At 45.1% G+C, this 25,418-nt stretch overlaps 1 protein-coding gene across 1 annotated transcript in view; it reads left to right on the forward strand.

The window, feature by feature from the left end:
• Positions 1–12,558: 12,558 nt before the first annotated feature.
• The window catches only part of myom3 (myomesin 3), a 92,898-nt gene continuing 80,038 nt past the window's right edge, over positions 12,559–25,418 (forward strand). The window contains exons 1-2 of the mRNA XM_046314619.1: positions 12,559–12,817; positions 16,829–16,955. Coding sequence (XP_046170575.1) covers positions 16,849–16,955 — 107 coding nt within the window. The 5' untranslated portion in view covers positions 12,559–12,817; positions 16,829–16,848. The remainder of the gene's footprint in view (positions 12,818–16,828; positions 16,956–25,418) is intronic.

Below are 25,418 nucleotides of genomic sequence, written 5' to 3' on the forward strand. Positions count from 1 at the left end.
CTATACGTGTGAGGACTTTTGGGGGACCAACAATTGATTCCCATTCAAAATCAAATGTTTTCCTAACCCCTAATCCTAACCCTAAACCTTACGCTAACCCTAACCCCCTATCCTTAACCATAATTCTAACCCTAACCCCCTAGCCTAAAATAGACTGGCAAAATGTCCTCACTTATTTTAATTTTAGTTGGTTTACTAATCTTATGAGGACTTCTGGTACTCACAAGTATAGTAAAATGTGTACACACACACACGCACACGCACACACACACGAACACACACACATACTATAGGCTATAGACTTAGGCTATACGAAGTGCATGCTCGGAGAAGTACAGGGCAAAGTTATATTTCTGAGAAAATGTCTTTCTTCCTGAGGTTTTGCATCGCTGGGATGGTGTATATAAAACTAGGCTTCACTGCATTACCAGCCTGGTCACCCGTGACACAAGTCAGTATTCGACGTCCATCCATGTCTGAGGATGTCAGGAGATGTGGAAACCGGCCACTGGGGGCAACAATGAGTGCTCTTACCTTCAAGTAGGCATAAGCATCTGCCTCTGATTCCAAAGGTCAGCAAAATCCATCGGTGTCAGTGAAAGGCTTGGTGTGTTAATTAAGAGTCTAATTAACTCATTTAAAAAATCCCCATCAAAATCTGTCAGTTTAAGCTAGAGATGTCAGTTTTTGTTGCATAGGCTGTGCGTCTCAATCCACCACATCCACCTTTTTCGGCCTTCCACATCTGTGGTGGATGGTGGAAAGTGGCAGAGCTACAGACCAGGAGACTTCCCGAAAATTGGTCTTGTCACAAAAACGTCTGTAATGTCCGAACGGTTTGGCCTACTAACTAATATTTACATTTACATTTACATTTAAGTCATTTAGCAGACGCTCTTATCCAGAGCGACTTACAAATTGGTGCATTCACCTTATGACATCCAGTGGAACAACCACTTTACAATAGTGCATCTAAGTATTTTAAGGGGGGTGAGAAGGATTACTTTATCCTATCCTAGGTATTCCTTAAAGAGGTGGGGTTTCAGGTGTCTCCGGAAGGTGGTGATTGACTCCGCTGTCCTGGCGTCGTGAGGGAGTTTGTTCCACCATTGGGGAGCCAGAGCAGCGAACAGTTTTGACTGAGCTGAGCGGGAACTGTACTTCCTCAGTGGTAGGGAGGCGAGCAGGCCAGAGGTGGATGAACGCAGTGCCCTTATTTGGGTGTAGGGCCTGATCAGAGCCTGGAGGTACTGAGGTGCCGTTCCCCTCACAGCTCCGTAGGCAAGCACCATGGTCTTGTAGCGGATGCGAGCTTCAACTGGAAGCCAGTGGAGAGAGCGGAGGAGCGGGGTGACGTGAGAGAACTTGGGAAGGTTGAACACTAGATGGGCTGCGGCGTTCTGGATGAGTTGTAGGGGTTTAATGGCACAGGCAGGGAGCCCAGCCAACAGCGAGTTGCAGTAATCCAGACGGGAGATGACAAGTGCCTGGATTAGGACCTGCGCCGCTTCCTGTGTGAGGCAGGGTCGTACTCTGCGGATGTTGTAGAGCATGAACCTACAGGAACGGGCCACCGCCTTGATGTTAGTTGAGAACGACAGTTTGTTGTCCAGGATCACGCCAAGGTTCTTAGCGCTCTGGGAGGAGGACACAATGGAGTTGTCAACCGTGATGGCGAGATCATGGAACGGGCAGTCCTTCCCCGGGAGGAAGAGCAGCTCCGTCTTGCCGAAGTTCAGCTTGAGGTGGTGATCCGTCATCCACACTGATATGTCTGCCAGACATGCAGAGATGCGATTCGCCACCTGGTCATCAGAAGGGGGAAAGGAGAAGATTAATTGTGTGTCGTCTGCATAGCAATGATAGGAGAGACCATGTGAGGTTATGACAGAGCCAAGTGACTTGGTGTATAGCGAGAATAGGAGAGGGCCTAGAACAGAGCCCTGGGGGACACCAGTGGTGAGAGCGAGTGGTGAGGAGACAGATTCTCGCCACGCCACCTGGTAGGAGCGACCTGTCAGGTAGGACGCAATCCAAGCGTGGGCCGCGCCGGAGATGCCCAACTCGGAGAGGGTGGAGAGGAGGATCTGATGGTTCACAGTATCGAAGGCAGCCGATAGGTCTAGAAGGATGAGAGCAGAGGAGAGAGAGTTAGCTTTAGCGGTGCGGAGCGCCTCCGTGATACAGAGAAGAGCAGTCTCAGTTGAATGACTAGTCTTGAAACCTGACTGATTTGGATCAAGAAGGTCATTCTGAGAGAGATAGCGGGAGAGCTGACCAAGGACGGCACGTTCAAGAGTTTTGGAGAGAAAAGAAAGAAGGGATACTGGTCTGTAGTTGTTGACATCGGAGGGATCGAGTGTAGGTTTTTTCAGAAGGGGTGCAACTCTCGCTCTCTTGAAGACGGAAGGGACGTAGCCAGCGGTCAGGGATAAGTTGATGAGCGAGGTGAGGTAAGGGAGAAGGTCTCCGGAAATGGTCTGGAGAAGAGAGGAGGGGATAGGGTCGAGCGGGCAGGTTGTTGGGCGGCCGGCCGTCACAAGACGCGAGATTTCATCTGGAGAGAGAGGGGAGAAAGAGGTCAGAGCACAGGGTAGGGCAGTGTGAGCAGAACCAGCGGTGTTGTTTGACTTAGCAAACGAGGATCGGATGTCGTCGATCTTCTTTTCAAAATGGTTGACGAAGTCATCTGCAGAGAGGGAGGAGGGGGGAGGGGGAGGAGGATTCAGGAGGGAGGAGAATGTGGCAAAGAGCTTCCTAGGGTTAGAGGCAGATGCTTGGAATTTAGAGTGGTAGAAAGTGGCTTTAGCAGCAGAGACAGAGGAGGAAAATGTAGAGAGGAGGGAGTGAAAGGATGCCAGGTCCGCAGGGAGGCGAGTTTTCCTCCATTTCCGCTCGGCCTTCCGGAGCCCTGTTCTGTGAGCTCGCATTGAGTCGTCAAGCCACGGAGCGGGAGGGGAGGACCGAGCCGGCCTGGAAGATAGGGGACATAGAGAGTCAAAGGATGCAGAAAGGGAGGAGAGGAGGGTTGAGGAGGCAGAATCAGGAGATAGGTTGAAGAAGGTTTGAGCAGAGGGAAGAGATGATAGGATGGAAGAGGAGAGAGTAGCGGGGGAGAGAGAGCGAAGGTTGGGACGGCGCGATACCATCCGAGTAGGGGCAGTGTGGGAAGTGTTGGATGAGAGCGAGAGGGAAAAGGATACAAGGTAGTGGTCGGAGACTTGGAGGGGAGTTGCAATGAGGTTAGTGGAAGAACAGCATCTAGTAAAGATGAGGTCGAGCGTATTGCCTGCCTTGTGAGTAGGGGGAAGGTGAGAGGGTGAGGTCAAAAGAGGAGAGGAGTGGAAAGAAGGAGGCAGAGAGGAATGAGTCAAAGGTAGACGTGGGGAGGTTAAAGTCGCCCAGAACTGTGAGAGGTGAGCCGTCCTCAGGAAAGGAGCTTATCAAGGCATCAAGCTCATTGATGAACTCTCCGAGGGGACCTGGAGGGCGATAAATGATAAGGATGTTAAGCTTGAAAGGGCTGGTAACTGTGACAGCATGAAATTCAAAGGAGGCGATAGACAGATGGGTAAGGGGAGAAAGAGAGAATGACCACATGGGAGAGATAAGGATAGACAGACACATAGTTGACAGGCTACAGAAGAGGCTACGCTAATGCAAGGAGATTGGAATGACAAGTGGACTACACGTCTCAAATGTTCAGAAAGTTAAGCTTACGTAGCAAGAATCTTATTGACTAAAATTATTAAAAATGATACAGTACTGCTGAAGTAGGCTAGCTGGCAGTGGCTGCGTTGTTGACTTTGTAGGCTAGCTGACAGTGGCTGCGTTGTTGACACTACACTAATCAAGTCGTTCCGTTGAGTGTAGTAGTTTCTACAGTGCTGCTATTCGGGGGCTAGCTGGCTAGCTAGCAGTGTTGATTACGTTACGTTGCGTTAAAAGAACGACAATAGCTGGCTAGCTAACCTAGAAAATCGCTCTAGACTACACAATTATCTTTGATACACAGACGGCTATGTAGCTAGCTATGTAGCTAGCTACGATCAAACAAATCAAACCGTTGTGCTGTAATGAAATGAAATGAAAAATGTGATACTACCTGTGGAGCGAAGCGGAATGCGACCGGGTTGTTGAGTGCGGAAGTTCTATTCAGTAGACGTTGGCTAGCTGTTGGCTAGCTAGCAGTGTCTCCTACGTTAAGGACGACAAATAGCTGGCTAGCTAACCTCGGTAAATTAAGATAATCACTCTAAGACTACACGCTCTAAACTACACAATTATCTTGGATACGAAGACAGCAAAGACAACTATGTAGCTAGCTAACACTACACTAATCAAGTCGTTCAGTTGAGTGTAATAGTTTCTACAGTGCTGCTATTCGGTAGACGGTGGACGTTTGCTAGCTGGCTAGCTGCTGGGCAGATAGCAGTGTAGACTACGTTAGGACGACGAAATACGAAGTTGCAATAGAAGTGCTGACTGTTTCACTTTGTTGTCCTCTTTCTTTTCCTTTTTCTTCTGTCCTTCTTTTGTCCTTATTTTGTCTTCCTTTCTTCTGTTAACTAGATATTTTTTGTTGTTATTCTTTGTAAGCTAGCTAGCTTCTTCCAGGAGAGTCCCTAGCAACTGCTTAGCAACAAGTAAACAATTCTGCTAGCAATTCACCTAGCTAAGATAACTGTACAATTTTATGAAAAAAATAGTTAATTTTTCAAAAGCCTGTCTTGTTTAGTTTGTTCCTTGTTTTGTCTTCTATTGAGTCTTGCAGTTTTCTCTTGATTTTTTTTCAATTTTAATATGACCACTCTATGGAAAATATGAGACTCAGGAGCATGATGGTGTTCCCCGTTTTGCTCTACGACCCCCCCCGAGGTAGTTTTGTGCCAAAAAAAAGGTTTAAAAATGTGTCAAACACAAAAATATTTCCAGAGCTTTCTTATACTTCCCAGATATAGGACACCTTATTCATTATGATACATTTTTTGACTAACTGTTTTGCCATTGATGAATGTGATTCGATGTGTTTCTATGGGCTTTAGTAGTAAATACCTAATTCAATTTATGTATAGTTTTACATCTACATTGGCCCTAAAATTCCAAATTAAAATTGTAAATGATCCATGGTATGACCATCCTAAAACAATTCCATATGTTAGCTTAGTAGAACCCCCCCCCCCCCTCTTATGTTAAAGAAAATGGCTGAAAGCATAGGCCTACCGCTTGTTACTTTAAGATAAAAAATACATGATGGACCTGATTATATAAACCGATCTATAACGACGCTTTTAGTCCACAATTCTTAATGCTAGAAACAACGCGTAAAATGCAGGGAAAGACGTGACTCCGATGCATATGGGACATCTTTCATTTAGCTCTATGACATTCAGAGGCTGCGCTAAACCTTCTATTGCCGACCACACACAAGAATGTACTTTGCACGGGAAGTAATGTGATTCTGTCACTATCAATTGATGTTCAACATTTCAATGGGCTATTAAACAACATACTAACTCCATATCAGTCAGGAGCAAGCCAGGTAGCCTAAGAAGGAACAAAAGTGTTATTTAGGCTATATTATTGTTATTATTTCAAGGCTATAGCCTGCCATTTAAAATATATATTGTGAAACATTTGTGACACCCTAGAGGCTGGCAGGAGTGTTCAGCATTTCAACAACACATCAACAACAGCACTTCAACAGCATGCCTATAAATGTAGCATTTAGGCTCTATGAAATTAAGGGAATAAAGGTGAAAAATACTTTAAAGTTAAATAACAGTTCAACGGAAAAATGCCTTATACAGTACATTGCCTTTGAATTGACTTTTAGAAACACGAGTTTGGCCCGTATCTGGTTTGAGGATCATGCAGTGTGCATACAAGTGCATGCAGGCCTACCTGATGATTATGCAGCTGCTGTGTTAAAAAAACAAATGGCTTTTTCTTAAATTCGTTGATGATCAGATACTTCAGTTGTAACTGGTTCTGTTGAGCTACATTTCTTTTACAGTTGTTAGAGCCCTTTAGCACGGTTCCAAACTTAGACTATCCTCTTTCTTTAAACAACAGCCTGTATACAAATTAAAATGTAGTGAAAATGTAGTGAAAGAGACTGCAACCATCCTGACAATGCGAGAGGTGGAGTAAGGATATGGGAAACTGTCCAGCCCCTTGGCGGATATTGCAGACTTTTATTCTTACTTTGACTGTTTCCCTTTGAACAGCTGTCAAGACTATTGAAGCCGTGTTCACTTGCAACAACACTCTGACACTGTCACGTTCTGACCTTGGTTCCTTTTTTATGTCTTTGTGTTAGGTTGGTCAGGGCGTGAGTTGCGGTCGGTAGTCTATGTTCTTTTTTCTATGTTATATTTCTATGTGTTTGGCCTAGTATGGTTCTCAATCAGAGGCAGGTGTCGTTAGTTGTCTCTGATTGAGAATCATACTTAGGTAGCCGGTTTTCCCCATTTTGGTTGTGGAGTGTTTAATTTCTATTTAGTGTCTGTTCACCTGGCAGAATTGTTTCGTTTTCACTTCGTTGTTATTTTGTGTAGTGTTCAGTTTTTCCAATTACATTATGACCAACACTTACCATGCTGCATGTTGGTCCGATCCTTCTTACTCTTCCTCAGATGACGAGGGATATCGTGACAGACATAAACTCCACCTTATCTGTCAGACATTCCCTCTACACATCCTCTCCTGCCTTCTCTCCATACCCAAGAAGAAGAGAGAGAGAGAATTGCCGTGATGACCCTCTGGTCTCCTCTAACATACAGTATTCACAAATCTCCATGAACTTTCTCAGCGGACCCCAAATGAGTTTTTTGAATAGAGTGCAAATTGCATTTCAAACTGAATTGAAAAGTGTCACCGCCTGCTCTCGATCAATTGACGCAATGAGAGTTTTACTCACTTAGAAATTATTTTCAGGTATTAATAACCTGATGTTAGCTCGTACTGACCCTATAGAAGGATAATGTTTACATCAACCTCTCCCCTCACAAACGAAACAGCCAGGTGGAAAAGCCAGCATGGTATTTTTCAAAAAGTGCAACAAGGAGACGATGGATGGAAAATAAAGAGCTTATCTAAGAGAAATACAGTTCCTTATACTTTTTTTTGCTCTTTGGTGTTTCATAACTTATCATCTTACATATTACATAAATATTACTTAATAGTTCCTTTGGGAGTTGAACTCAAACCTTTTGTTCCAAATTTCTTGTTTAAGAGTGGGCATTTTGATGGGCTCACTTAGCATATTCTCTGATCTGAGGCAAAATGTAGCCTCTCAAAAAGCTACAGCTTGACGGGGTGGGCAAACTCAATTTTCTTTGAAGTAATGAAAATCTTATCAGCTAGCGTTTGAAGACTTTGATGGGCCTAAACAAGGGGAACGGGTACATTTTGGTATCTTTTACAACACACTATCACCCCAATAGTCTCTCTTGGCAGTGGCTATCTTTTTTTCTACTTACGCACATTAGGTTTCGCTCAGATAAGGTGGACCAATTCAGAACAAATCAAATCCAATTGTATTAGTCACATGCGCCGAATACAACAGATTTAGACTTCACAGTGAAATGCACACTTACGAGCCCCTAACCAACAAAGCAGATTTCCCCAAAAAATATGGATAAGAATATGAGATAAAAGTAACAAGTAATTAAAGAGCAGCAGTGAAATAAGAACAGCGAGACTACATACAGAGGAGTACTGATACAGAGTCAGTGTGTGGGGACACCGGTTAGTTGAGGTAGTGTGTACATGTAGGTAGAGTTATTTCAAGAGAGTAGCAGTGGTGTAAAGAGGGGGAGGTGGCTAGATGTTCATATTTTCTTTGACTAGATGTTCTTATAGCTTGGGGGTAGAAGCTGTTTAGATGCCTCTTGGACCTAGACTATGGCTATGAACAGTCTATGACAAGGGTGGCTTTAGTCTTTGACAAATTTTAGGGCCTTCCTCTGACAACGCCTGATATAGAGGTCCTGGATGGCAGGAAGCTTGGCCCCAGTGATGTACTGGGCCATCCGCATTACCCTCTAAGTGCCTTGTGGTCGGGGACCGAGCAGTTGCCATGCCAGGCAGTGATGCAACCAGTCAGGATGCGCTCGATGGTGCAGCTGTAGAACCTTTTGAGGATCTGAGGACCCATCAAAAATCTTTTCAGTCTCCTGAGGGGGAATAGGTTTTGTTGTGCCTTCTTCACAACTATCTTGGTGTGCTTGCACCATGTTAGTTTGATGGTGATGTGGACACCAAGGAACTTGAAGCTCTCATGCTCCACTGCAATCCCATTGCTGAAAATGGGGGCATGCTCAGTCCTCTTTTCCTGTAGTCCACAATCACCTGGCCTTCTCCCTATTGGCTGTCTCATCGATAGTGGTGATCAGGCCTATCAATGTTGTGTCATCGGCAGAAAACTTAATGATGGCGATGGAGTCGTGCATGGCCTTGCTGTCATGAGTGAACAGGGAATACAGGAGGGGACTGAGCACGCACCTCTGAGGGGCCCCTGTGGTGAGGATCAGCGTGGCGGATGTGTTGTTACCTACCCTTACCACCTGGGGCGGCCCGTCAGGAAATCCAGGTTCCAGTTGCAGAGGGAGGTGTTTAGTCCCAGGGGCCTTAGCTTATTGATGAGCTTCAAGGGCACTATGGTGTTGAACGCTAAGCTCTAGTCAATGAATAGCATTCTCACATAGGTGTTCCTTTTGTCCTGGTGGGAAAGGGCAGTGTGGAGTGCAATAGATATTGCATCATCTGTGGATCTGTTGGGGCGGTATGCAAATTGGAGTGTGTCTAGGGTTTCTGGGATGATGATGTTGATGTGAGCCATGACCAGCCTTTCAAAGCACTCCATGGCTACAGACGTGAGTGCTACAGGTTCGTAGTCATTTAGGCAGGTTACCTTAGTGTTCTTGGGCACAGGCAGTATGGTGGTCTGCTTGAAACATATTGGTATTACAGACTCAGACAGGGAGAGGTTGAAAATGTCAGTGAAGACACTTGCCAGTTGGTCAGTGCATGCTCGCAGTACACGTCCTAGTAATCCATCTGGCCCTGTGGCCTTGTGAATGTTGACCTGCTTAAAGGTCTGACCTGTTTAAAGGTTACTCACATCGGCTGTGGAGTGCGTGATCACACAGTCTTCCGGAACAGCTGGTGCTCTCATGCATGTCTCAGTGTTATTTGCCTCGAGGCGAGCATAGAAGTAGTTTAGCTCGTCTGGTAGGCTTGTGTCACTGGGCAGCTCTCGGCTGTGCTTCCCTTTGTAGTCTGTAATGGTTTGAAAGCCCTGCCACATCCGATGAGCATCAGAGCCGGCGATGTACGATTTGATCTTAGTCCTGTATTGACGCTTTGTCTTTTTGATGGTTCGTCAGAGGGCATAGTGGCATTTCTTATAAGCTTCCGGGTTAGAGTCCCGCTCATTCAATGCGGTGTTAGTGCCAGCCTCTGACTGTGGTGGTATGTAAACAGCTATGAAGAACACAAATGAAAACTCTCTCGGTAGGTGTGCGGTCTAAAGCTTATCATGAGATACTCTACCTCTGGCGAGCAATAGCTATAGCCCATGTTTGGTAAGTCTATTAGGTTGAAGATACAGAGCAATTTTTGGTTTACAAGCGAAAAAGACATGTTCGAGTAATGTTCGTGCACCCTCTCAACAAAAAGCCCCCTAGCAGATAGCTGTGTACGGATGCCGGGATCTTGACCAACTGAGCAGTGAGTGAGTCATGACCATGAAAACACACAAGACTGATGGCTATAGCTATGCTCAACAAGTATATTATTCTTCTAGTTTTATGTAGCTCTATTTGTGATACTTTACCTTGCCTCGTTGGCTTGTTAGCTTGCGAGGTAAATCAACCCTCAAAAGACATCTGCGATGTTGTAATGACGACAATAACCATCTGATTACCCATTTTCTGACTTCCATGAACTGCATCTGAATTTGGATGTGATCGTATTTACTGCCATGCAAACAAACCGCTTTCTGATTCGGAACTGTGCTGGCAACTTTTCATGACGTAGCGGGGAAATGGGTCTTTGCACTGGCAGTCAGTGCCGTTTACGATGAGGGACGACAATAGTGTTTTCCATGAGCATGGCCTTATTTCTATTACAGCATGTTGGATAACTGTCATTCATATTCCATTCACCCAGTTCAACGTAACATTGAGAGGTTTAAGGCTACTACATGATACTCTAGTTTTCCCCCTATACCCATCATGAGGTCGCCACAACCTAGCCTATGAATTTACAATGTAGGTTCACACAGGTCGAGAGAAACAGTTGAGATGGCAGACAGTGACACATGGACAGATAGTGACACGTTCAATACAGTCTTTCACACTCTTACCTGCATCTAGCTTATCTAGGGTGTGATCATTAGTCCAGCAGTTGCAAACAAGAGTTTCTATTGGACAAACTCAGGTATTTTTATCGCCATTTCGATTGCTTCCGTTTAAGAAACGTTTTCAACAGAATCAGTGGAATAAATACACCCCTGATCAAAACAGCCACATTGTATTCCTTCTCACCTCTATGCACTCTCCTCCTCTCACCTTTTCCCTTCATTTGTGGACTTCAGTGAACAACACATCAGCTGTATGTGACCAGGCGAAAAAAAATGTACAAATGTACACAGCCTACATCGTTACACACAGCCTGCACAGCCTACGTTGTTACGCACAGCCTACGTCGTTACACACAGCCTACGTCGTTACACACAGCCTACGTCGTTACACACAGCCTTCGTCGTTACACACAGCCTACGTCGTTACACACAGCCTACGTCGTTACACACAGCCTACATCGTTACACACAGCCTACGTCGTTGTCCCCATGTTAGCTAAAGTAACGTCCTAGTCAACATAGCTAATATAACTAATGTGTTAGTAAACCCGCTACAATCATGCAGTAACGTTACAGTGTATAGTCAGTAAGCAGTTACACCAGCTGGCTTGAGGAAGAGGAGGATGTGGAGTGCCATGTCGACAGCGGGTGGGTGTCATATTGGAGAGAGTTGTAAAAGAGGGGTCTCATTAGAATGTCCAAATAGTGGCATTTAACCATTGTAGCTATACAGCATGCCACTTTAAGCTGACATATTAGTTAAGTGTCACCTAAATTGATGTGTCACTTGTATGTCACTATAATGGTGTATTTATAACATTACTGACTGACTATTCACTGATTTGTACGGTAAGTGGAGCTAGATTTTCCATTACAACAGGAACTAATAAAGCTGGTCTCTTCAGCTGCTTTGTTCTGGCAGGGGCAGTCCAGTTATTCTTAGTCAGACTGTCACTGGTGGTATATGATGAGAAGAGGGGGCTGGCAAGTCCAGCTTGCATTGTTTACTGATATACCAGAGGCAGGTGTGGACAGTAAATGTTTTAAATAACCCCCCAACCCGGCACACAAAGAGATGGCCTTGGATGAGGCCTCTTAGTGTCTTTTTAAACCCTGTCACACGGTATTGAACTATCTTAACACACACACGCATACACTAAAACACATGCATACGTGTATGCACGCGCGCACACACACACACACACACACACACACACACACACACACACACACACACACACACACACACACACACACACACACACAAACACTAGAGCTGGGATGATAAACCACAAATGATCGACACCGACCATAGCGATCACAGGCATTTTGCTGATATCGTTCAGCAGTCAAATGTTATAGTGAAATAGATTTTTGTCCATATCACCTAGCTGCCGTCTCTCTCTCTCTCTGTCTCTCTCTCTAGCCTATGTTCTCTCTCAAAGTGAGAGGGGAGGGGTGAGGGGAGGGGTTGATACAGGCAGGAGAGGGGGGGTTGATAGAGAAAGAAATCAAGGACGGAAAAGTAGTCTGCGAGATAAAGGGAGAGGTTTGAAAGGAGGGATGGCGTGACTGGATCTCAGGTGCGAATACAATCACTAATAACCCTTGTTCTTTGAGAGGGTGTTCAAGGCCAGTCTTCCAATAGAAGAGAACCAGGCTGTTTTATCTAGGCTCCGTCTTTACCCATCTCGCCCTTGGTCTCAATTATGAGGGAAGGCCATTATGGGGCCAAATGAAGAGGAACACAAAGAATGGAGGAGCTCCCACCCCCCATTTTCTGTGAATGTTCAACTACCAATAGGTTTAAGATGATCTTGTTTTATAGACACGTTCACTATATAAAGTCAACCATATATTCACACTCATCCCAACCTGACAGTTACTGATCAGTTACTGATTGGTGGAATACCTTAGGCATCGTTTCCCCTGTGGTCATTCCAGCTGCTGCTTTCAGCTGCCGAGATCATACCGTCCACTCAACCCTCAATCCTATTGTGTTGTTCTATTGTTGCTACTGTGGCATCCTTGGCCGCAGGTCTGCAGTGCTGACTGTTAGTCTATCTGGCTGGATGGCATTGGCCGGTGTGGGTGGGGGTTTGGGGTTTGGGGGTTGGTGGTGGGGGCACCGGAGGGGACGTGTCAGTAGTCTATATTTACCACCTTGAGTGCATTGTGTTTGGCCACATTCTCTTCGTGAAGGACACTTTGTGTCCAGGGCCAGGTTCACCTTCACTGCTCATACAGGGAGAGGCAGAGCGAGGAGCACCAGAGAGAAAGAATATAGGTACTGTAAAGACAGGTGAGGCAGGGAGATTAAGAGAGAGTGAGACAGCAATTGAGAGAGACAGACAGTGAAAGGTGGACAGGGGACAGAGAGAGAGAGACGTGTGTCCTTCATGCTCATCTTGAGGGCCTGTGGAGTATAACCCTTTCTTCAAAGACAAACGTAAGTGGCTTTTTAATTCACCCTTACGGTACTCCGTGATGTCATGATGTAATCACTTCCTATTTTCTTTCTCATCCACAAGGACGTGTTATGGATACATTGCAAGGGTCATAAACTTCACATGAATATACAGTGCCTTGCGAAAGTATTCGGCCCCCTTGAACTTTGCGACCTTTTGCCACATTTCAGGCTTCAAACATAAAGATATAAAACTGTATTTTTTTGTGAAGAATCAACAACAAGTAGGACACAATCATGAAGTGGAACGACATTTATTGGATATTTCAAACTTTTTTAACAAATCAAAAACTGAAAAATTGGGCGTGCAAAATGATTCAGCCCCCTTAAGTTAATACTTTGTAGCGCCACCTTTTGCTGCGATTACAGCTGTAAGTCGCTTGGGGTATGTCTCTATCAGTTTTGCACATCGAGAGACTGAAATTGTTTCCCATTCCTCCTTGACAAACAGCTCGAGCTCAGTGAGGTTGGATGGAGAGCATTTGTGAACAGCAGTTTTCAGTTCTTTCCACAGATTCTCGATTGGATTCAGGTCTGGACTTTGACTTGGCCATTCTAACACCTGGATATGTTTATTTTTGAACCATCCCATTGTAGATTTTGCTTTATGTTTTGGATCATTGTCTTGTTGGAAGACAAATCTCCGTCCCAGTCTCAGGTCTTTTGTAGACTCCATCAGGTTTTCTTCCAGAATGGTCCTGTATTTGGCTCCATCCATCTTCCCATCAATTTTAACCATCTTTCCTGTCCCTGCTGAAGAAAAGCAGGCCAAACCATGATGCTGCCACCACCATGTTTGACAGTGGGGATGGTGTGTTCAGGGTGATGCGCTGTGTTGCTTTTTACGCCAAACATAACATTTTGCATTGTTGCCAAAAAGTTCAATTTTGGTTTCATCTGACCAGAGCACCTTCTTCCACATGTTTGGTGTGTCTCCCAGGTGGCTTGTGGCAAACTTTAAACAACACTTTTTATGGATATCTTTAAGAAATGGCTTTCTTCTTGCCACTCTTCCATAAAGGCCAGATTTGTGCAATATACGACTGATTGTTGTCCTATGGACAGAGTCTCCCACCTCAGCTGTAGATCTCTGCAGTTCATCCAGAGTGATCATGGGCCTCTTGGCTGCATCTCTGATCAGTCTTCTCCTTGTATGAGCTGAAAGTTTAGAGGGACGGCCAGGTCTTGGTAGATTTGCAGTGGTCTGATACTCCTTCCATTTCAATATTATCGCACAGTGCTCCTTGGGATGTTTAAAGCTTGGGAAATCTTTTTGTATCCAAATCCGGCTTTAAACTTCTTCACAACAGTATCTCGGACCTGCCTGGTGTGGTCCTTGTTCTTCATGATGCTTTCTGCGCTTTTAACGGACCTCTGAGACTATCACAGTGCAGGTGCATTTATACGGAGACTTGATTACACACAGGTGGATTGTATTTATCATCATTAGTCATTTAGGTCAACATTGGATCATTCAGAGATCCTCACTGAACTTCTGGAGAGAGTTTGCTGTACTGAAAGTAAAGTGGCTGAATAATTTTGCACGCCCAATTTTTCAGTTTTTGATTTGTTAAAAAAGTTTGAAATATCCAATAAATGTCGTTCCACTTCATGATTGTGTCCCACTTGTTGTTGATTCTTCCCAAAAAAATACAGTTTTATATCTTTATATTTGAAGCCTGAAATGTGGCAAAAGGTCGCAAAGTTCAAGGGGGCCGAATACTTTCGCAAGGCACTGTATAGTGAAAACCAGTACTGGGAAAGTAACCCAATGACAATTAGCGTCTGGTGACTTATTAAGTAAGGGAGAATGATAGACTTTTAATTAAGCCAATGGCAGTGGTGCAAAGTACTTTAGTAAAAATACTTTAGAGAACTACTTAAGTCGCTTTTTTGGGTATCTGTACTTTACTTTACTATTAATATTTTGGACAACTTTTACATTTACTTCACTATATTCCTAAAGAAAATAATGTAAGTTTTACTCCATACAATTTCCCTGCCACCCAAAAGTACTCATTACATTTTCAATGCTAATCAGGACTGGAAAATGGTTCAATTCACGTACTTATCAAGAAAACATCCCTGGTCATCCCTACTGTCTCTGATCTGGCGGACTCACTAAACACACATGCTTCTTTTGTAAATGATGTCTGAGCATTGGAGTGTGCTCCTGGCTATCCATACATTTTACACAAAACAAGAAAATGGTGCCATCTGGTTTGTTAATTATAAGGAATTTGAACTTATTTATACTTTTAGTTTTCATGCTTAAGTATATTTAAGTATATTTAAAACCAAATACTTTTAGACTTTTACTCAAGTATTATTTAACTAGGTGACTTTCACTTTTACTTGAGTCATTTTCTATTAAGGTATCTTTACTTTGACTCAAGTGTACTTTTTCCAACACTGGCCAATGGGATGGCAATATGTGTTTACAAAAATGTTTGACTATGTTTCAGTGTTTGTATTATTTCTTCATCTTTCCTCAAATTCATGTGGTTGAACGTCATCCTCTTCCTCCATGGAGTAGCCTCAACGGCCTCCATATACAAATAATACATGTTACTATTACGCTGAGCTTTGCATGTCCCATTTCCCTTTGTCTCCACAAGAAGTAAGACAAACAAAAAAAACAGAACTTGAGATTGCATAACTATTCACCCAATTTTAGTCTTCTCTGACCAGAGTACCTTCTACCATATGTTTGGAGAGTCTCCCACACGCCTTTTGGTGAACACCAAACGTGTTTGCTTATTTCTTTCTTTAAGCAATGGCTTTTTTTCTGGCCACTCCTCTGTAAAGCCCAGCTCTGTGGAGTGTACGGCTTAAAGTGGTCCTATGGACAGATACTCCAATCATATCTCAAGCTGGTTGAGTGTCAAAAGAGTCTCTACGTTTGGCAGCCTTCATGGATATGAGTTGAAATTACTCTCTCAGGACGATTAGGTAAAGCCCACATGTGTTGTTCAGACAATCCATGATCTAACAAATAATTCATCCCCATATTACTTTGTCTTTTCTCATCAGAGAGTTGGACTTTGCAGTCTACTCAAGACATAGGGGAAATTGCATTGTGAGCAGAAAGAACATTACTCTCCACTTTCTCCACAGGGGTCCGGGTATCCAGGCACCAACTAAGACAGATGCATTTTAACACACTGGAGGTTGACCTTTTTACCACCTGTGCACAAACAACCCTTTTGTTTTGCACAACAATGAGCCGTGAAGGGAAACCAGTGGGGATGCTATCCTGCTGAAGCGTTTGCCATCAGCCGCTTGCTAACGTCAGACCAGCAGGCTCACTGCAATGTCATTCAAAGCATTAAAGCATTAGACACTAGCCACTCGCTAACGTTAGCCCTGGTAGTCCAATGTAATTCGAACAGACCAGAAGGAAAAACAAATGAGGGTGTTTATAATGCTAACGCGCTAACACTGGTGACAGTTGCTTGTGGGGGTGGGTGAAGGAAGTTATCACTCAGGCTCTGGCCTGGTTCTGTTGGTTGGGCGAGCTGCACTGTCGGCCTGCCCCAGAGTAGAGAGTGATTAATGACTGCTTGGGTGGCAGGCAGCGGCATGGTGGCAGACCTGAACTAATGAATTATAACTCGCTCAATGGCCCACAAAGGGCCAGTTCATTTAACAGAGGCCTGAAGCACACCTTTCTCCACGCCAGCTGCACCTGTCTTTACTTCAAACACAAAACAACGCATTGGATATGTGTTGTTGTTGTGCTAATACGATATTACAGGTTTTGGATGCATTTCCATTGACACCTGGCTATTTGAGATCCACCATGAGCATAATTACTATGGTCATAAATGTACATATTCCTCCCAATGAAAGTGAAAAGAGATCTCTGTAGCGTTCCTTTGCGAGTCTCCGACATGTCATCTCACAGAGTGGTCCTACTGTGCAATGTTAGATGATACATCCTCCTCCCTCCATTCATCCCTCTCTCATCTCTCCTACCTCCTACCTCCACAGGTGTTGGTCAGGGGTTCACCATGGCAACCAAGACGCTGATGACACGGGTCCAGGAAGAGCAGTCCCACCAGATGTCCCATAGCATGGCACTGGCCTCGCAGATCAAGAAGAAAACCTTCACCTCCAGGTAAAGGCACCCTGGCACACACACCCTGCTTCGTCATCATACCATAGATCATGTTCAGCCAATGCTTTTTTATAAATAATTAGATAGAATGAAGAATTTCCAGAAGATATCTAGTTGAATATGGTGTTCTGTATATACACTATAGTTTACAAAAGTATGTGGACACCCCTTCACATTAGTGGATTCGACTATTTCAGCCACACCCATTGCTGACAGGGGCATAAAATGGAGCACACGGCCATGCAATCTCCATAGACAAACATTGACAGTAGAATGGCCTTACTGAAGAGCTCAGTGACTTTCAACATGGCACCGTCATAGGATGCCACCTTTCCAACGAGTCAGGTCAACTGTAAGTGCTGTTACTGTGAAGTGGAAATGTCTAGGAGCAACAGCGCCTCACTCGCGATGTGGTAGATCACACAAGCTCACAGAACGGCACCACTGAGTGCTGAAGCGCGTGGTGTGTAAAAATCATCTGTCCTTGGTTGCAACACACTCTACCGAATTCCAAACTGCCTCTGGAAAAAATGTCAACACATTAACTGTTTGGCGGGAGCTTCATGAAATACGTTTCCATGGCCAAGCAGTCGCCCACAAGCCTAAAATTACCATGCACAATGCCAAATGTTGACTGGAGTGGTGTAAAGCTCTCTGCCATTGGACTCTGAAGCCGTGGAAACGCGTTCTCTGGAGTGATGAATCATGCTTCACCATCTGGCAGTCCGACGGATGAATCTGGGTTTGGAGAACGCTACCTGCCCCAATGCATAGTACCAACTGTAAAGTTTGGTGGAGGAAGAATGATGGTCCGGGGCTGTGAAGGTAAATCTTAACTCTGCAGCATACAATGACATTCTAAATGATTCTGTGGTTCTAAATTTGTGGCAACAGTTTGGGGAAGGTCCTTTCTTGTTTCAGCATGACAATGCCCCTGTGCACAAAGTAAGGTCCATACAGAAAGGATTTGTCAAGATCGGTTTGGAAGAATTTGAATGGCCTGCACAGAGCCCTGACCTGAACCCTGTTGAATACCTTTGGGATGAATTTCAACACCAACTGCGAGCCAGGCCTAATCGCCCAACATCAGTGCCCGACCTCACTGATGCTCTTGAGGCTGATATCCACGCAGCAATGTTCCAACATCTAGTGGAAAGCCATCCCAGACAAGTGGAGCCTGTTTTAGCTGCAAAGGGGGGACCAACTCCATGATTTTGGAATGAGATGTACAAAAAGCAGGTGTCCACATACATTTGGTTATGTCGTGTATCATACACTTACTTTATGGAAAACGGCTTGCATGGGAGTAAAGTACAGTCAATATTGCACCATCCAAGTATTACTGTATGTTACCGGATATGTGCATAGCTAGACAGATGAAAAGTGCTGTGTATATAATGGAGCCCTGTTTTGTTGTGGGTTGTGGGATGACATTAGAGCTTTTGTAGCCAGACATGTAGCCAGTCGGGCAGTTATTGTGAGGTCATTGAGACAGCAGAGCAGTGACGCAGTGTGTGTCCGGGAGTGTGTGTGTTCGCTTAAGGACAGTATTAGAGCTACACTCATGTGCACAAACACACGGTACACACAAGTCCATGTGGATAAAGTAGCCTTTGCATTACACTAATATACTGTATGCAGGCATACACATTCACATTCACATGTCATTGAGACCCTCTCCAGAAAGAGAGACACGTTGCCGCTTTTATAGATTTACCTACGGATGGGCAGTCAACCTTGTCTGCCTCTCCCTGCCAACGTCAGCCTTCAATCCCCAGAACAGCCCTGACTCACCACAGAGTCACCCATGCTCATATAAACACACACACAACAACCAACCAACCTTGACTCAAAGACTGCCCACACAAATTCTGCACACACATGTACAGACAGATGACTCACAGACACACACATGCTTTAAATAACCCCCCAACCCGGCACACAAAGAGATGGCCTTGGATGAAGACTCTTAGTGTCTTTTTAAACCCTGTCACATGGTATTGAACTATCTTAACACACACACGCATACACACGCACACACACACACACACACACACACACACACACACACACACACACACACACACACACACACACACACACACACACACACACACACACACACACACACACACACACACACACACACACACACACACACACACACACACACACACACACACACACACACACACAATACCATTATGTGCATGGCGCCGTTAGGCTAACGTTTTACAGGCTCCTAAACAATTGTGCTATTGTGTGTGTTTTTTTGCGTTAATTTAAACTTATTTTTTGTACATACTGTTTCTGCCACCGTCTCTTATGACCAAAAAGAGCTTCGGGATATCAGTGTAGTGATTACTCACCTCGTAATGGACAAATATTTTTTTCTTTAAAATTAACGAATCAGACGCGAAGATCTACTTCAGACACCGGACAAGGCCCAAATCCCCATCATTCGCATAAGGAAGAGACAGAGATATCGTGGGGGTAATTCAGGGTGCCTTGTAAGGATCCAACGGTGAGTGGGTAATCCACCTCTAACATCAGTCCTATTAGCCAATGTGCAGTCATTGGATAACAAACTGGATGAGCTCTGATCAACACTATCCTACCAACGGTACATTAAAAACTGTAACATCTTATGTTTCACCGAGTCATGGCTGAACGACAACATGGCTAACATACAGCTGGCTGGGTTCAAGGCACCAGCTGTTCCGGAAGACTGTGTGATCACGCTCTCCGCAACCGATGTGAGTAAGACCTTTAAACAGGTCAACATTCACAAGGCCGCAGGGCCAGACAGATTACCAGGATGTGTACATGCGCTGACCAACTGGAAAGTGTCTTCACTGACATTTTCAACCTCTCCCTGTCTGAATCTGTAATACCAACATGTTTCAAGCAGACCACCATACTGCCTGTGCCCAAGAACACTAAGGTAACCCGCCTAAATGACTACGAACCCGTAGCACTCACGTCTGTAGCCATGGAGTGCTTTGAAAGACTGGTCATGGCTCACATCAACACCATCATCCCAGAAACCCTAGACCCACTACAATTTGCATACTGCACCAACAGATCCACAGATGACCAAATGTATATTGCACTCCACACTGCCCTTTCCCACCTGGACAAAAGGAACACCTACGTGAGAATGCTATTCATTGACTACGGCTCAGCGTTCAACACCATAGTGCCCTCAAAGCTAATCACTAAGCTAAGGACCTTGGGACTAAACACCTCCCTCTGCAACTGGATCCTGGACTTCCTGACGGGCCGCCCCCAGGTGGTAAGGGTAGGTAACAACACATCCCCCACACTGATCCTCAACACGGGGGGGGACCTCAGGGGTGTGTGCTCAGTTCCCCCCTGTACTCCCTGTTCACCCATGACTGCATGGCCAAGCATGACTCCAACACAATCATTAAGTTTTCTGACAATGCAACAGTGGTAGGCCTGATCACCGGCAATGATGAGACAGCCTATAGGGAGGAGGTCAGAGACCTGGCAGTGTTGTGCCAGGATAACAACCTCTCCCTCAACATGATCAAGACTAAGGCGATGATCATGGACTACAGGAAAAGGAGGACTGAGCAAACCTCCATTCTCATGGACAGTGCTGTAGTGGAGTAGAATTAGAGCTTCAAGTTCATGGTCCAAACACACCAAAACAGTCGTGAAGAGGCCACAACAATGCCTATTCCCCTTCAGGAGACTGAAAAGGTTTGCGATGGGTCCTCAGATCCTCAAGAAGTTCTACAGCTGCACCATCGAGAGCATCCTGACAGGTTGTATCACTGCCTGGTATGGCAAACGCTCTGCCTCCGACTGCAAGGCACTACAGAGGGTAATGCGTAAGGCCAAGTACATCACTGGGGCCAAGCTTCCTGCTATCCAGGACCTCTATACCAGCCTGTGTCAGAGGAAGGCCCTAAAAATTGCCGAAGACTCCAGCCACCCTAGTCATAGACTGTTCTCTCTGCTACCGCACTGTAAGTGGTACTGGAGCACCAGTTCTTGGTCCAAAAGGCTTCTTAACAGCTTCTACGCCAATGCCATAAGATACATGAACATCTAATCAAATGGCTACCTGGACTATGCGCATTGAGCCCCCCACCCCCATTTTTACGCTGCTGCTACTCTTTGTTTATTATCTACGCATTGTCACTCTACCTCTACCTACATGTACATATTACCTCAATTACCTCGACTAACCTGTGTCCCCGCACATTGACTCTGCATCGGTACCCCCTGCATATAGCTACTGTTCATTTATTGTTGCTCTTTAATTATTTGTTATTTTTCTATTTTCTTATTTTTTTCTTTTCTTTTCTTATTATTTTTAAATACTTTCTTAACAGTTGTTTTTCTTAAAACTGCATTGTTAGTTAAGGCCTTGAAAGTAAGGATTTCGCTGTAAGGTGAAATATGTGAAATATGTATATGTGATCATACTTCGTAACTATTGTGTGGTATTTTTAACGAAAGGAATAACCAGCCAGTGGTCCCAGTTGGGTCCCAGTTGATTGGTGTTTACTCTGATGATAGACACAAGAAAGCACATTAGATATGCGGGACGACAGTATGTTGGGGTAGCCTAGTGGTTAGAGTGTTGGTCTCGTAACTGAAAAGTTGCTCGATCTAAATCCCTGAGCTGACAAGGTAAAAACCTGTTGTTCAGGTCCCTGAACAAGGCAGTTAACCCACTGTTCTTAGACTGTCATAGTAAATAAGAATTCATACCTGCCTAGTTAAATGAAGGTAAAAAATAAATGTTTTACATTTACATTTAAGTCATTTAGCAGACGCTCTTATCCAGAGCGACTTACAAATTGGTGCATTCACCTTATGACATCCAGTGGAACAGCCACTTTACAATAGTGCATCTAAATATTTTAAGGGGGGAGGGGGTGAGAAGGATTACTTTATCCTATCCTAAGTATTCCTTAAAGAGGTGGGGTTTCAGGTGTCTCCGGAAGGTGGTGATTGACTCCGCTGTCCTGGCGTCGTGAGGGAGTTTGTTCCACCATTGGGGAGCCAGAGCAGCGAACAGTTTTGACTGGGCTGAGCGGGAACTGTACTTCCTCAGTGGTAGGGAGACGAGCAGGCCAGAGGTGGATGAACGCAGTGCCCTTATTTGGGTGTAGGGCCTGATCAGAGCCTGGAGGTACTGAGGTGCCGTTCCCCTCACAGCTCCGTAGGCAAGCACCATGGTCTTGTAGCGGATGCGAGCTTCAACTGGAAGCCAGTGGAGAGAGCGGAGGAGCGGGGTGACGTGAGAGAACTTGGGAAGGTTGAACACTAGACGGGCTGCGGCGTTCTGGATGAGTTGTAGGGGTTTAATGGCACAGGCAGGGAGCCCAGCCAACAGCGAGTTGCAGTAATCCAGACGGGAGATGACAAGTGCCTGGATTAGGACCTGCGCCGCTTCCTGTGTGAGGCAAGGTCGTACTCTGCGGATGTTGTAGAGCATGAACCTACAGGAACGGGCCACCGCCTTGATGTTAGTTGAGAACGACAGGGTGTTGTCCAGGATCACGCCAAGGTTCTTAGCGCTCTGGGAGGAGGACACAATGGAGTTGTCAACCGTGATGGCGAGATCATGGAACGGGCAGTCCTTCCCGGGAGGAAGAGCAGCTCCGTCTTGCCGAAGTTCAGCTTGAGATGGTGATCCGTCATCCACACTGATATGTCTGCTAGACATGCAGAGATGCGATTCGCCACCTGGTCATCAGAAGGGGGAAAGGAGAAGATTAATTGTGTGTCGTCTGCATAGCAATGATAGGAGAGACCATGTGAGGTTATGACAGAGCCAAGTGACTTGGTGTATAGCGAGAATAGGAGAGGGCCTAGAACAGAGCCCTGGGGGACACCAGTGGTGAGAGCGCGTGGTGAGGAGACAGATTCTCGCCACGCCACCTGGTAGGAGCGACCTGTCAGGTAGGACGCAATCCAAGCGTGGGCCACGCCAGAGATGCCCAACTCGGAGAGGGTGGAGAGAAGGATCTGATGGTTCACAGTATCGAAGGCAGCCGATAGGTCTAGAAGGATGAGAGCAGAGGAGAGAGAGTTAGCTTTAGCGGTGCGGAGCGCCTCCGTGATACAGAGAAGAGCAGTCTCAGTTGAATGACTAGTCTTGAAACCTGACTGATTTGGATCAAGAAGGTCATTCTGAGAGAGATAGCGGGAGAGCTGACCAAGGACGGCACGTTCAAGAGTTTTGGAGAGAAAAGAAAGAAGGGATACTGGTCTGTAGTTGTTAACATCGGAGGGATCGAGTGTAGGTTTTTTCAGAAGGGGTGCAACTCTCGCTCTCTTGAAGACGGAAGGGACGTAGCCAGCGGTCAGGGATAAGTTGATGAGCGAGGTGAGGTAAGGGAGAAGGTCTCCGGAAATGGTCTGGAGAAGAGAGGAGGGGATAGGGTCGAGCGGGCAGGTTGTTGGGCGGCCGGCCGTCACAAGACGCGAGATTTCATCTGGAGAGAGAGGGAGAAAGAGGTCAGAGCACAGGGTAGGGCAGTGTGAGCAGAACCAGCAGTGTCGTTTGACTTAGCAAACGAGGATCGGATGTCGTCGACCTTCTTTTCAAAATGGTTGACGAAGTCATCTGCAGAGAGGGAGGAGGGGGGTAGGGGGAGGAGGATTCAGGAGAGAGGAGAAGGTGGCAAAGAGCTTCCTAGGGTTAGAGGCAGATGCTTGAAATTTAGAGTGGTAGAAAGTGGTTTTAGCAGCAGAGACAGAGGAGGAAAATGTAGAGAGGAGGGAGCGAAAGGATGCCAGGTCCGCAGGGAGGCGAGTTTTCCTCCATTTCCGCTCGGCTGCCCGGAGCCCTGTTCTGTGAGCTCGCAATGAGTCGTCAAGCCACGGAGCGGGTTTTATGTTGATGGCTGTAGATTTGTGATTCAAAGCATGCATGTCAATATAGGGACTGGGTATTTTGTATTCAAACATCATAACAATGACAACCATTTTACACAATACAATAAAGGGAAGTAACTGACGATAAACACAAGGAAGCACATTAGATGTGCAGGACAACAGTCTGTTGATGGCTGTAGATTTGTGATCTGTTAGCATGGAAATAACTGAATTAGCAGGGAGCTAATGTGACCAATACAATTAGAGCATGCTAGCTAACTCGTTCTTATAGCAATAATTATATAAAAGTTCCCACTATCTAACAGATACTGTACACATACACAGTATAGTGGTTAGTGATTTGGGGATCAAATCCCCGAGCTGACAAGGTAAAAATCTGTCGTTCTACCCCTGAGCAAGGCAGTTAACTCACTGTTCCCTGGGTGCCGAAGACGTGGATGTTGATTATGGCAGCCCTCCGCGCCTCTCTGATTCAGAGGGGTTGGGTTAAATGCAGAAGACACATTTCAGTTGAAGGCATTCAGTTGTACAACTGACTAAGTATCCCCCTTTCCCTATATACACATCCGGAGATATACACTACTGTTCAAAAGTTTGGGGTCACTTAGAAATGTCCTTGTTTTTGAAAGAAAAGCAGAAAAATGTGTCCATTAAAATAACATCAAATTGATCAGAAATACAGTGTAGACATTGTTAATGTTGTAAATGACTATTGTAGCTGTAAACGGTTGATTTTTAATGGAATATCTACATAGGCGTACAGAGGCCCATTATCAGCAACCATCCCTCCTGTGTTCTAATGACACGTTGTGTTAGCTAATCTAAGTTTATCATTAATCCTAATTGATCATTAGAAAACTCTTTTGCAATTATGTTAGCACAACTGATGTTCTGATTAAAGAAGCAATAAAACTGTCCTTCTTTAAACTAGTTGAGTATCTGGAGCATCAGCATTTGTGGGTTCGATTACAGGCTCAAAATGGCCCGAAACAAAGAACTTTCTACTGAAACCCATCAGTCTATTCTTGTTCTGAGAAATGAAGGCTATTCCATGCGAGAAATTGCTAAGAAACTGAAGATCTCATACAATGCTGTGTACTCCCTTCACAGAACAGCGTAAACTTGCTCTAATCAGAATAGAAAGAGTGGCAGGCCCCGGTGCACAACTGAGCAAGAGGACAAGTACATTAGAGTGTCTCGTTTGAGAAACAGATGCCTCACAAGTCCTCAACTGGCAGCTTCACTAAATAGTACCCGCAAAACACCAGTCTCAACATCAACAGTGAAGAGGCGACTCCGGGATTCTGACCTTCTAGGCAGAGTTCCTCTGTCCAGTGTCTGTTCTTTTGCCCATCTTAATCTTTAATTTTTATTGGCCAGTCTGAGATATGGCTTTTTCTTTGCAACTCTGCCTAGAAGGCCAGCATCCCGGAGTCGCCTCTTCACTGTTGACGTTGAGACTGGTGCTTAAAGCTGCAATATGTACATTTAGGGCGACCCGACCCAATCGGTTATTTTCATTGAAAGCAAGTCTAAGAAGCAGCAGATCTGCTCTATGTGCACTATTTCTATGCTTCC

This window comes from Oncorhynchus gorbuscha, linkage group LG19 (genome assembly GCF_021184085.1).
Source record: "Oncorhynchus gorbuscha isolate QuinsamMale2020 ecotype Even-year linkage group LG19, OgorEven_v1.0, whole genome shotgun sequence".
NCBI classification, from domain to species: domain Eukaryota; kingdom Metazoa; phylum Chordata; class Actinopteri; order Salmoniformes; family Salmonidae; genus Oncorhynchus; species Oncorhynchus gorbuscha.